Here is a 14,374-nt window from a genome sequence, read left to right as displayed (position 1 = left end):
TACCTTTCTGTCTTAAGCAGTCCAGAGCAAGCATTTTTAACTGTGTTAGAAAACGATAGCATAACTGGTAATGTGGCCACATAATTGTAAAGGATATGAACATTAGTTGAATAAAAAGAGCCACCTAAAATAGGCTTTTCAATTAAAATTAATTAATTGATTTTTAGTTCTATAATTCAGTTTCTAACATGGATCACTTTAACACAGCTCCTAGAATAAAGTCATCCAGGAAAGTGCAACATGCTTTCTACCTTTCTGTCTTAAGCAGTCCAGAGCAAGGCATGCGACAGCTCCCAGGAGAGCACAATGGACGTTCATCGACAATGCAGATATTTACACAAATGAGCGAAAGAACTAGCAAGACACCAAAGCACAGGTATTTGTGGGACATTAAAACCGCTATTCCTCCCTGGGAATTATGTAATTTATTTAGACTTTCAGAAGATGAATCACTAGCTCTCCAAAACCAAAGCTCACAAAAGCTACTGGAATAGGAAGCAACATCTACTTCTCAGCACCGAAAACAGCACTGTGCACACACGTTCTCAGTAATTATCCTGTTGACTAATACTCAGTGATTCTGCTGTAAGAAAACAAGCCCAAAATATCTGTTGCTGGGGGAAAGACCAGCACATCACCTGCTTCCAAAATAAGGACTATTAAAAGTAGTAAGAACAAAGAGCCTCATAAAGAATTTTCAGTCAAAACAAAAACGAGCAACATAAACAAGGTAAAACTTCAACCAACCATCAAGGAAAGAAGGATAAAAAAGTCAATGTATGAATAACTTTATAAAATATTTTTAAACTCTAAATCTAAAATTAAATTATGGGACATACAATTTTTTAAAAAAAACAGAGAGAGCTTAAGGGGATGAATTACTAATTATAAATTTTAATTATAATATCTTGTTTTCATTTACTGTATCATCAGCATCTTTTCATGTCAGAGAGCTAAAGCAGCATATGACATACTATGTTCTACTGTAAGGTTAGGTGTATTATACCTCCTAGCAGATGGTATAAAAAAGATAAAATACGTAATGTGGGTAGGATATTACTTTCTGCTTTAAAGATTGATACTGAAAACAACCCTTAGTGAATTCCATGTAAGAGACTTAACAGCAACAAGAAACAACAGGAATGAAACAAATGCAACCTCTAGTTCTTCGCCTTCTAAATGAAAGGGTCACAATTTTAACCACCTTATGTTTCCCTGTTTCTTCCTATTTTAAAAGGAAAGAGAGAATATTGCCTTACTTATAAAAGTCATTTTGATTATAGTAAAAATTTTTAAAGATCATAAGGTACTGGAATGCAAACGTTAAATAATGCCACTATCTAAGTCACCATTTTCATCTTTATCTATCCAGACTATTATTTTTTAGAATTATGCAAACACATTTAGATAAGCAGTTACAGATGAGCTTAAGGGGAAGAATTATTAATTATAATTACAAATTATCGATGTATTATCTTGCATCTTTCACTTACTATATCATCAGCATCTTTCCACGTCAAACAGAGTGCTAAGGCAGCATTTGATATACTGTATTATACTGTAAGATTAGATCATGATTCATTTAGCCGTCCATAAAAATTGATGTTGATTTCTTTTTTTTTGGGAGACATGGTCTCACTCTGTTGCCCCAGCTGGAGTGCAGTGGAGTCATCACAGCCCACAGCAACCTCAAACTCCTGAGCTCAAGCGATCCTCCTGCCTCAGCCTCCCAGAGTGCTAGGATTACAGGTGTGAGCCACTGTGCCCGGCCAGTTCCATTTATTTTTAATGCTACAAATAAATAACTGGTACGTACATCTTTGAACACATCTTAGATTAATTCTTTTGGATAAATTTGTTAAAGTGGAATTGTTGAGTCAAAGGGCAAGTGCTTTAAGGCTTTCGATACTGTCAAGAACAGTGAAGAGTCTGAGACTGCACCCTTCTTGCAAGCTAACAAGCTAGTCTGCCACCGTTTTATGGAGGCTGTAAGAAGATCAAGACTACTAGTCAGAGACTAGGACAATTTATTACTTATAACACCAGCAACAGCATTTCTGCACCAGCTCCCTGAGGCCCCATTCCCACTGTGCCATGTGAAAAGGGCCAAGTGACCCTGCACACACAGGGGCTGTGTTACAGCAGGGATCCCTGAACACAGGAAACCCCAAATCTCTGATAATCTGCAGTAAGGAAGCCTGCTGCCCTTGGCTCCAAAGGACATTGTATCTTCAAGGCCATTTGCTACACAAAAATCCTCAAAAAGATACTCTGGAACAAAGGGCAGGCAGCCATTTTGCTTGGTATGTTCTCAAAACATGTAGCAAAATGAAGAACCCTTGAAATACTGTCTCCTGGCAATGTTTCCAAAATGCTTCATCAACTAAATGAGACTGCATCTGACCAATAATTTTGATGTTTGCCAGTATTAAAATAATGTAAAATTCTCACTTTTGTTTTAATTTTTATTTTACTGAATATATTTTCATCCGCTTATTGCTCATTTGCACTTTTTTCCCCCTTAAAAGACAGGGTCTCACTCTGCCACCCAGGCAGTGGTGTGATCATATCTCACTGTGGCTTCGAACTCCTGGGCTCAAGCAGATCCTCCCGCTTCAGTCTCCAGAGCAGCTGAACCACAGTGCGATTGGTGTATTCCACCATGCCCCATCCCTCACTGTGCTGCCCAGGCCAACTCCTGGCCTCAAGCAAGCCTCTCACCTCAGCCTCCCAAAATGCTGGGATTACAGGTCTGAGCCACTGTGCCCGGCCTGCTTATTCTATTTTTGAATAACATTATTCATTCCTTTTTCTATAGAGTATTCATCTATATACTGAACATATTACACACTCAATTTTAACTCTTATATCCTGATTAACTTTATATGCTAACTATAACCCCAATCTTAGCTGAACATGTCAACTAAAACACCCTATGCACCAGCTTCCCTTGCTAGTAGGTATAGCCATGTGACGAAGGTTTAATTAACAATATATTTACAAGTGTTGTATGAGAACCCTGAAATATGTCTTTAAAGGAGAGGCATGATCCCTTTTAGTCTCCCTGTAATCCACTGCTTGGAACGTAGACCATGACAAGAGCAGCAGCCCTAGAACCGTACAATGCAAGTACGGAAGAGGCTGGTACCTGATGACCTGGTGAGACCAATACCAGATCCAAAATGCCCTCTGGAATTTTTTGACATTAGTGAGAAATAAACTTCTAATATTTGATGAGTTCTGTTTTGCAGATAGGCCTAATGCTAACATATCTTGATTAAAACCTTTTCTTACGGGCTGGGCGCGGTGGCTCATGCCTGTAATCCTAGCACTCTGGGAGGCCGAGGCGGGTGGATCATTTGAGCTCAGGAGTTCAAGACCAGCCTGAGCAAGAGCGAGACCCCATCTCTACTAAAAATAGAAAGAAATTATCTGGACAACTAAAAATATATAGAAAAAATTAGCCAGGCATGGTGGCGCATGCCTGTAGTCCCAGCTACTCGGGAGGCTGAGGCAGGAGGATCGCTTGAGCCCAGGAGTTTGAGGTTGCTGTGAGCTAGGCTGACGCCACGGCACTCCAGCCCGGGCAATAGAGTGAGACTCTGCCTCAAAAAAAAAAAAAAAAAACTTTTCTTCCAATACATTTATAGTTGGGGTGCATGTGTATACATGTGCACATGCATATGTTTGTGGGTTTTTTGTACACTGAAATCTTTGATCAATCCGAGATCCACATTAGTATAAGAAAAAATTCTAACTTTCCCCAAGTTAATCCTCTCTCAGTCTGTCTGAGGTATTTTGTCATATTAACTCACACATTATAAGCTGATTTTTTTAAGGCTGTGTCTGATCACTACTGTCCCTCCGAAGACTCCTCCCGTCTCCCACTCCCTTCCTCTCTCTGTCTCTCTGGCTCTACATGTCTCTCCTGGGCTCCCTTCTCTGCCTGCCCCTCCTCCCTCTCCATTTGCCCCACCAGAAGACACTGAAAATGGAAGACAAGATCACCACTTTTTTCTAGCAGCCCACTTTTGTTTTAATATTTTAATGAATCTAGGTTCAGCAACTGAAGTTCGAGACCTACAATCCATACCCTGTCACTTCTATAAGGCACCCAGGCAATGTAACACTTGCTAACATTCTTATTCTTTGACTGCTTTAGAATAAAACAGTTTATATCTCCAGAGATCATCTGAACATTGAAATCTACAAAACCCTTTCCTGTTGTAAAATGTGCTGCAAATACAATACAATATCAGAGAAGAGTAATGAGAATATTGTGATCTAAAAAACTGAAAGAAATTATAGGGAAAAATATATGAAATTAATCTTCCAACTTCAAAATACCACAAACTAATAAAAACGACATGAAATTAAGGGGCGCTGAATTCCCTGGTTTCCCTCTCCACTATTCGCCACCTTCGATGATCACGCAGCCTTCATCTGCGTCCTTTCCTCCTTTACTGGCTTCTTAGATTTTTCTCAGAGGTCTTCTGCCTCAACCGCCCTTTTACAGGTTTGACCTAGGCTGGTGCTAGTCTCATAACAGAGAGGGTGCCACAGAGCACGGTGGGGAGCACACACCTAGCCTCTGGTCTCCTGCAGCTTTGTCTTGGTTCCTTGGACTAAATGCATTCTTCTACCACTAGGGAATCTGGGTAGAGTTCTTTGTACTATTCTTCTATCTTTTCTATAAGTTTCAAAGTATTTCAAATAGCAAGAGAGAAAGAGACAGAAAACTTGGAGGGGGAGAAAGGATGTATCCAGGAAATGTTTGTTTCATAAAGTGCACAGCATACAGGTTCATATACTGCCATAGTATTATTTATATTAGGAAAGGGTAAATAAAATGTTTTTATGGACTGAGTTTCTAAAGCCTTGGAGTAACACCTAAAGTAAATGGCCTATGCCAGTAAATATCAGTTTTCATGATATCTTGAAAAAAAAGGGGAGAAGGTATTAAGGAAAATTACTGGAAAAAACACCAATCAGGAAAATTCTTAAGAAAATCAACAAGTCTTCAGGCTGAAGACTGATTTTGTGGCTTACATGCTTGGCCCATAGGACCTGGTTCTAGGGCTAAAGAACAGCACCAATTTAACCCTGCATCTCACCCCACCTCGTTTAGTCCAAATGACATCCATCTCCAAGACCCGATCAGAGGTTCACCTCTTCCGCACACCTCACCGACCCAACCCCTTTTCCCCACCAGCTTTCCTCGGTGAGCTCCTAGCCCTGTCTGAGCCTCTCTTTGGAGGTTTTACTTTCTCTGTTTTTAGGCATAGGAATTTGTACATGTCTTTTTTTCTCCCCTATATTAGACTCCAAATCTCTTGAGGGCAGGAATCAAGCTTCATCATCCTTGTTTCTTATCTAAAATAACACCTAAATACAGGGAACGCTGCAGTATTTTTTGAATAATAGTCCAAATTAACTGAAGTTACTAATTAAAAATAATTACAGTACTATTTTCAAAGCACTAGTATACATCACACTTGTGAAAGATTTCTACCCACACCTCCATAAAAGATTTAAAACAATGAAACGCACTGAAAGGGCACACAGAATCTAGAAATCACAGCACACCAGAACTCACTTCTCAAAGAGTTTAGAAAGCTCAGGTTTTTTACTATACTTATAGTCCAAAGAAGAGACGTTATCAACTTATCACTAATGCTAAAAAGATGCTCATTTTATGTTTGGGGGAAGAAAACCAGCAAACTTTTTGACTCTTAAAAGATGAACAAATACCTCTTCAGTGTCAGGAGCAACCTGGGACTCAGTAATCTCATCTAACGCCTCTCCAGCAACACAGTCCTCCTGCCCACGCAGCCCCTGCTGCCCAGCGCGAGCCTGCAAGTATTCTTCATCCTAACAGCCATTAAAGAGAAAACAAGTTTTTCTCACACAGCTTTAGGGTGTTTTTTAAGCACTTTCCATCTTTATAATTCATGCTTCTAGAAAACTTTACTATGGTAATTACCTGACTGAGCACAAGGCACTAAGCACAAAAATAGCATGCAACCTCCTCTGCGTGTTAATGCAAACAAAGCACGTCATGCCAAGCCAGCCGCGAAGGTTAGTGCCGCGGGCTCTGCTGCAACGCCAAGTGCCCCGTTCCATAGCTCTTCTCCAAATCAGCACCAAGGAAAACAACCTTCAGAAGAAAGTGTGCGTGTGCTCTCACAGCGGAGCTCAGCAGCAGTAAGGGAGCTGAAATCACACCCAGCTCTCACCACTGCTATGGCAATATAAGATAACCAAAGTACAGGCAATCCAACACAGGAGCCTTTTTAAAATCATGGTAGTGTGAGTTTCTCCACTGGGCCCCTCCCTCAAATGGCAGGAAAATTATCCGTTTTCTAGGAAACATAAGGGGTGTTATCAGCAGGCAGGCATCCCTGCTGGGAAAGAAGGGAGGATGTAGGCAAGTTGACTGCAGACCACAACTGCATAAGAAAGAAGGGTTTCTACTGGCATTGCTAGCAAGCAATGAGAAGGTGTGATCCCACTCAGCGGAGGTGGGCTTCCCTGTGTCCCTTGACCACTCGCTAAAAACGAACAGTAAGGCAGACAATCTTCCAAGAGTGAACCACCTATGGGCATTAACCGCCTACTGTATGGCACATGACAATGTCTCAGCTACAACTCCAAAGAAAGCAGCTGTATTTAGGTGACAAACCACTTTAGTTCCCACAACTGCCTCTCTCTCAAGATGATCCAAACACACTCCATTTTATTTTCCAGAAGAAATGGTTAGCATCCTAACAAAAAGAACAACTACCACTACCATGATTCACTGGTAGCAGAATGCGCAAATTTCAAATAAGGCCAGAAAATGCTAATCAAAATTTTCAGCCAATATACAATGAAGTACAGTCTATGCCACTGGATTCTCACTGGAAAACAAAAATCTGCTATCCTTTACATAAATTGTCAATCTGAAATTGTTTCTACAGGACAGTTTTTATGAAATCTCTATGTTTATTTTAGAGGCCCTAAATAAACGGATTGTACACTTAAAATATAAGTCACCTGACAATTTTCTAATAGTTTGTTGACTAAAGGCTAATATTCCATTGCAATATACATTCCTTACTATAATCATACAGAAGTAAAAGTTTTAAAATGAAATCACAATTCATTCTCAAGAATAGCACCAACGAAGTTCACGAACTTAAGGATCTTACTTTGGGGTGAAACAGGAAAGCACACCAGAGCTGTGCTACCAGCTCTTTCAATGTCTTTGGCCCTTCCTTTCTTCACAGGTAACAGTGTCCTTTCCAATTGTAAACTCTGTGGTTTTGTGCATAACCCACTAATGCGCAAAAGCCCCTCCATGGGATTTTACAGGTGGGGCTCCAGTAGAAAGAACGTGCTCGTGATCCACATTTCAGAGTTCAAATCTGGCTTTAGCGCACAGGTTAACAAATCCTAACTAGGACAAAAAAATAAAAAATAAAAAACAACAGTTATATAAATCATTAATAAACTAAAATACCACTGGGGTACACAAGGGTACAATCTACTCATGTGTTCATTAGTCACATGACGAATACATGACCTGTGCATTAGTGACAGCCCAAGAGGACAGCAGGCAAGGAGCACCTCACGGTTTAACCCTGCGTCTCTCCTCCTATGCAAGGCAGCAGCCACTGCAGACCATTCCAATGACGGGAAAAACAATGCCCCCAGCTACAACACTAGAGCGTTAAGGTAAGCTGCGGCTTAGAGAAAGACATTTAACTACTGCTCCTACCTCTGAAGTTTACCACTCTCTGTAAAAACATAGTACCACTCTCAGAATTCCTATGTAAAGCTTTTTTGCTTTAAGGTTCCCTTAAATTCTGAAAAACAATTAATTCATTTTAATGTGGAAAAGTACTATGAGTATTTTTAAATTGCCACATTTTATTCTTTTCAATATCTGAATCTTAGACCACAAGAAGTTGGATAATTAAGTTGGATTTTATTACCACTGGAGTCCAGATGTAACCTCAACTTTGAGAAAGGAACATGAGAGGTAAATTCCTCACTTAAATTTCTCTTCACAACGAACTCTGCCAAGAACGCCAAAGCGAGAGAAACCACCTATGTGGCCATGCACACACGTTCTAGCAAACACTCCCCACACTGTGATTTCTCCCACTAAATTCTAAGTTCACAGGCAAATCCCATGTTTCATTTAATAGTTTAACAATTATTTGCATCCCCAGTGCTTGGACATCAGTAAAGATTTGTTAAACTATTGAATTTACAGGGGGTAAGGAGCCCAGAGATGATTACCCAATCATTTTATTGGTAAGTAGCAGAAATAATAAAATACTATAACTAGGGAATAACGGCACATTTCTAAAAGATTGTGATTTAATTTTCAAAAAGCATTTTAAACTACCATGTCCCACTTTAAGAAAGTATACAAACATGCCAGTAAACATGAAAGGCCTGTCTACACTAGAGAAGGATTTATTACCAAAACAAATCATTACAGGCTTATTGAAATAAAAATCCCCCATGGTACCTTGTACATGATTCTATTTTCCAAAACTACAACATTTTTTCAATACCATAGCTACTGAAGAGCATTCAAAAAAAAAATCAAATCTTAAAATTACTGAGACACCTAAGTATTAATACGATCATGACTGGAACTAAATATTGTAAGGCTCCACATAAACAATCCCTTTCAAAATTTCTCATACATATATCAGGGACCAAGCTTCAGCAATTTTTGAACTTTTTGTGGACTGACAGCATACTCTGAATGAAGACAGCAGCGACAGAAGCAGAGCTGCTCCCACGGCCAACAGGCTCAAGGAGGCGGGCTCTGCCCACTGCCAGCCCATCCCCGCAGCCCTTTACCCTGTGCCTCAAGGGGACCCGGTGCTTCCAAAAAACCTAAGATTCTACAGCAACTTCTGAGACAGGGGCCTGTCCTCATAAACTGCATTAAGTCTTTATTTTAAAAAACACATCTCTTGATGATGAATCATTAACAGAGATGAGCGATCTTAACACTAGTACCTTTTTCTTTCTTGACGGTTCAACTTAAAAAAAAAAACTACCTACCAAAACCATCTTTCTAAAATAAAAATCAGCACAATCTTTGCTTCCCGATTACAGATAACAAATTATATGTGACATTTCCTAACTAACCTCCAATCTCTTTATTCAGGTTTAGACAGCTCTCAGTTACAAAAAGGATGAATGAACAGGACATCAATCACTTTGCAATATAGCACCTTAAAGATGTCTTTAGCAGGTCAATAATCTTTTCACCTTAGAAGGACTTTATCAGATCTTGTCTAAAGCCTGGATAAAAGCTCTGCATTAAGTACTTCTAACAATTGACAGGGTATCTCCACCACACAAAGCTGTTTTCTTCCTTAGGGTGCAATCCTCAAGGTCACGTTTCTTTGCAGCCTTCCAGAATGACAAAGGAGCATTACCTTTAGCCAAACAAGCTGTCAACACAAACTTTGTCATAGCTCAGATAAAGAAACTGGCAGACAGTGACAATAAGGTCTAATTTCCCTCCCTCCCAAGGGAGGGAAACAGATTTCAAATCAGTCTAGAAACCTATGCATGGGAAGCCAGGTTATCTTTGGCCATACAAAGGAGAAAAGACTCACTGTAAATTCATCTAAAGGTTCATTGATTTCAATGTCTAACACTTCATCACTGTAAAGTTGCTCCTCCTCTGGCTCTTCCACATATTCTATCTGGTCTTCTGTCAACTCAGCATCGTGGCCTTCATACTGTCCTTCTTCTGGGTACTCTTGAGTATACAATTCGGATCCATCAGATTTGTGATACACTAGTTCATCCTCTCCTTGTTCATACTCAGATTCCTGTTCTCCAGATTGGTCATTAGTGTTGTCAGACAGTTCAAATGATGTAACCATGCCAGATGTGGTATTGAGACTAACTGTCACACCCTGAGAACTAGAGAGGATAAAAAATACAAAGAAAGGCAGCTGATGAGAGTGGAGGTCAAAACTAAATCATTATACAAATTAGTTGTTACAAAGATTTAAACCATGATAAATGCACAGTTACCCCAACAACGAGAAAAGCAAAGCCCAGTGTGCTATATTGAGTCAGCGCCCCAGATTCAGCACACATGTAGGGCTCCCACTTATCATCAGTTGCAGGTTACTTGACCAAAAGCATCAAATCGACCAGATGAGGAAGCAGTCTGACTGACAAAAGCCCATGATCGAGATCAAACAGACTATATTTCATCCAATTTATAGAACAAAATGGATGGAATATGCTTGCTAAGATTTTAAAGTAAAATCAGGAAATTATTCTATAAGCAGAAAATCAGTTGGAATTTTAAGAACAATTAATCTATGATACAAATTATAAACTCGTTTTAAAAAAATCAAAATGTTAAAAATCTGTATGAAAATACATTTCAGTGTTCAAATAGTTTATACTAGTCACAGATACCTTTTAAAAATGGTTGATAATTTCTGAGTAAAATAAAAAAGGGTTTTAAAACGGCAAAGAATCATCCTACCAATGAATCATAACAGCTAAATGCCAAACAATAAGGTGCAAGATAACACTTCAAATGCAAAATTGTGCAGATAAAACTATGCTCACACATATTAGTGTCCAATTCTAACAAAAAATTGAATATATCACATACTTCAAGACACTATGGCTAAAATACTCCAACGGTATATTTCTCAGTGGCAACGTAACTCACTCAAAAGATCAAAATATAAATAACGATGTCAAAGAATGGAACTGGGAAATTTATTTAACCGTTTGAATAATTTAAAACTGTATTTTTACACGTAAAAACTACTTTATGTTAGAAAATCTGTTACAAATCTATGGCTCAGTAACAAATGGCATAATCTGTTAATTACATTTATAACCAAGAAGTGTGTTTATTACTTTCCCAGTATTTCTTCACAAAACTGAAAAAATTATTCCACCTACCAGAATATACTAAGTATCTCTCTCCTCTCTTACAATACGGCTTACTATGTCAACAACAGAAAGACATTCATTATATTCAGTCAACTCAAATCTAAAATATAATCCAAAGGAATTTTCAAAATGGTAATTCAGTAAACAGGTATGTGCAAATAAAAATTGTCTGAAATGTAAACAAAGTCAGCAACGTCAAACTGCAACCAAAAGGATTAAGAGTATGAGGCCAATGCCTTCCATCCAAATAAAGCAATTCTTTAAAGAGCAGTACATATCTGTACTGAGCTTTCACAACCTAAACTGAACAAAACATGCAGGGAGGTCGTTAAATGCGAGACCTACTAATTTTAAACAGCTGATCGGTTTACAGAACAATCCACATGGCTTTCCCAGCTATACCAATGTTCCATTTAGAACGTAATCATATGTTAAAGATATAAAACCACGTTATTCAATTATATCCCATTATAATCACAAATTACAAACAGTTCATGTCAGTTTAGTTAAATAAAGAATATTTTAATGAAGTAATGCTGAGTACCTGAAATTTTCTTCGTCTTCATTATCACTCTGTAAAAGATCATCATTTAGCTCTTCATCTGACAAATCCGACTGATTCTAATTAAAATAAGAAATCTAATTAATATGTGTCACTTCCACAAAGACTTGTTACAAAAGTGCAAAATTACATTGATGAGACTGTTTCTAATCTTACAATATTAAAACGTTTGCCATCCAGGTTCTCTCCCTTTGGCATTACCAGCGGACAATCACGGTATTCCATACATGGCATCGTCACTGCCTCCCCCAGACTAATATTTAGATGCCACAGGCAAGTAAGTATAGAAGCGGAAAGTGCAATGATCGTATTTATTCTAAATCTAACACAAAAGAAAAAAGGTAAGAGGTCCATTAGTGGACCGTTACAAACAAATAATATTTCCGTATTATACACAAAAAAGGGTATTCTTAAAACCTGACTAAATTTAACAATTAGCATCCAAAATCTAAAGATTTTTAAAGCAACATAAACAGTGTAATTTTAGAAATAAGTAGATGCACACAGAAATGACTAGATAGACCGCAGTGTGCACAAACACTGAAATATTATGTAGCCATTATATGTCTAATGACAAGAAGGAAATGGCAATGATACAATGTTAAATTAAAAAGAAGTAATGCTTGACGTACAGTAATTCAATTATATTTAAAAATACATGGAAAAAGAATGAAAGGACAGATGGCAAAATGCTAGCCATGGCCACTTGTATCTTTTTTTTTTTTTAGGCTTTCTTTTTTACATTCTTTGAACGCTTTGATTCCTGCAAGATACAATGTATTTATATTAGGAAGGAAGAGAGAAGAAGAAATGAGAGAGAAACATTAAAACTGTTCCAAAGTAAACAAACTTCCAAAATGTCCAAAGCAGGGGAGGGGCCCTTCCCACTGAGACCATCAGAATGCACCACCACCAAGCGTGCTCCAGTTTCAGCCAAATGTGACCAAGTTACAAAAATGAGCTCATCATATAAAAACAAGTAAGATTACTTCCCCAGAACAGTCAGTATTGCTATCAAACAGTGCTATTCTATCTTCACTGATAAGAATCCTGACCAAAGCTTTTATGAGAGGAAAACATGTGCACACCACAGGGGAACCATGGCCGGTGGAACTCCCTGGAAAGAAACACAGAGCAAACTACGATACACAGAGATAGAAATCCAACTTCATGGAAAAATATTTTACTACATTTAAACCTTTTTAAACATCTAATTGTTATTCTTTGTTAAACCATCTTAAAGAAATACAAAGGGAAAAGCATCTGCTTCAGGTACGAGAGTGTAAGTGAGAGCATTCCGAGGGGTGTGCAAATTAATCCACTGATATAGTCAGAAAACAGAACCACCTTTCCCGCATGACAAAGAAAAGTTGAGTTCCTTAGGACTTTCTCACTAGGCTTTCACTTTACTTCCATTAAATCAAGTGGATTCACAGATAACTAAACCAATTCTTGGAGTTATAGATGACGACAGAGCCATCTGAAGGAACGGAAGTTGTAGTCGTCTGAGCCCAGGCCACCTACCTATAGGCTGATGATGCCGTGAAACAAAATACAGGAAGAAAAAGTGGCTTTAAGAGAATCCTAAAACAAATTCAAGTGCTTTAAAATGTATTTTTATTATTAATAAAGAAAAAGGGAAGTACAGCAAGTTTAACACGAATAGTGCTAATATGCAACATAGTAAGTTACAAGAAAGTGGCAGGACTGGCACTTCCTCTAGTAGAAGATCTTAACTTGAAATCTTTTAAAAAATTAAGCGTAAAAGAAATATCTTGATATTAAATGAGAATAGTGTTTTTAAACTATTAAAGAATAAAATAAAAAATTCAGTATTTCACTTTCATCTCTTGCTTTACACGTCAACTTTTTACATGTTTTATTATGTTTGAAATGTACTGGTAGAGTGGTATGTGTGTATATACTCACACAATAAATAGATACACACTTAAAGATAATTGCTTCAAAGTTTTTACTTGATCAAAAAGGTTTTTTAAAAACCTACACTAGGCTTTAGACTTATTCTTATTTATTTGAATGTTTGTTATATTTGAGTATGTTCATCTTTAAGCTTATCTCTGAATGTCCCCAAAAAGTGAAATCCAGAACCAGTATGCAAAATATTAACCTCCAAGTGTAAGCTCCTATAGGGCAAGGAGTAGTTTTATATTACTGTTGTCACAAAACCAGTACCTGCTAGAGTACTCTGGACATAGTAGGAACCAAAATATTTGCTTCAAAGGATTTATTTCTTTAGTTATAATTACTAGAGAATTTAATAAACAGTCAACTCTCTGTGTACTTGAAAAATAATTCAATTTCCAAAATTTTAACCTATACACAACTTTCCAGTAACACATCCCATGCATAAGTGGCGTACTCCAGTATTTTCAGTACAATTACATGACCACTGTTTCATTTCAGGAAGACCTATATTTCTTACCTTTTTGCCAGATAGCAAATCTTCTCCAAGTAAGTCATCTTCAAGTTCACTGGAGGGAAAAAAGAGAGACATGTCAATGATTATCCTTATAAGACTGAAAATTGTGTAGGTCACTCAAATTTTACCAAGGTAAGGGTTTGGGTATTTTCATGTTAACTCTGCCATACTTTTCTTTTTCTTTATTAATTAAAAAAAAAATGTATTTTCAAATGCATAGGGAACACTCTGTCTTTTAAGGCATTGCTATAGGAGGTGGCTCATTACACTTCTAATCTTAGTTTTGTACCTCAATATGAGATCTTAATCTCTTTGGATGTATTGAATAATAAGTAAAAGAAACTGTAATAAGTAGTATCTTAAGCTTTCTCCTATCTTTAAAAACCCATGATGAGGCAGGGCGCGGTGGCTCACGCCTGTAATCC

The 14,374-nt window shown here is 37.8% G+C and overlaps 1 protein-coding gene across 1 annotated transcript in view; it reads right to left on the bottom strand.

Annotated features, from left to right (window-relative positions):
- The window catches only part of RBM33 (RNA binding motif protein 33), a 108,707-nt gene extending 94,683 nt beyond the window's left edge, over positions 1 to 14,024 (bottom strand). The window contains exons 1-4 of the mRNA XM_012654148.1: positions 13,953 to 14,024; positions 11,492 to 11,568; positions 9,633 to 9,945; positions 5,752 to 5,871 (exon numbers count right to left, since the gene is read on the bottom strand). Coding sequence (XP_012509602.1) covers positions 5,752 to 5,871; positions 9,633 to 9,945; positions 11,492 to 11,568; positions 13,953 to 14,024 — 582 coding nt within the window. The remainder of the gene's footprint in view (positions 1 to 5,751; positions 5,872 to 9,632; positions 9,946 to 11,491; positions 11,569 to 13,952) is intronic.
- Positions 14,025 to 14,374: the final 350 nt, after the last annotated feature.

The sequence above is a fragment of the Propithecus coquereli genome, unplaced genomic scaffold (assembly GCF_000956105.1).
Source record: "Propithecus coquereli isolate 6110/MARCELLA unplaced genomic scaffold, Pcoq_1.0 Scaffold439, whole genome shotgun sequence".
NCBI classification, from domain to species: Eukaryota; Metazoa; Chordata; class Mammalia; order Primates; family Indriidae; genus Propithecus; species Propithecus coquereli.
This window is presented reverse-complemented; position numbering and strand designations above follow the sequence as displayed.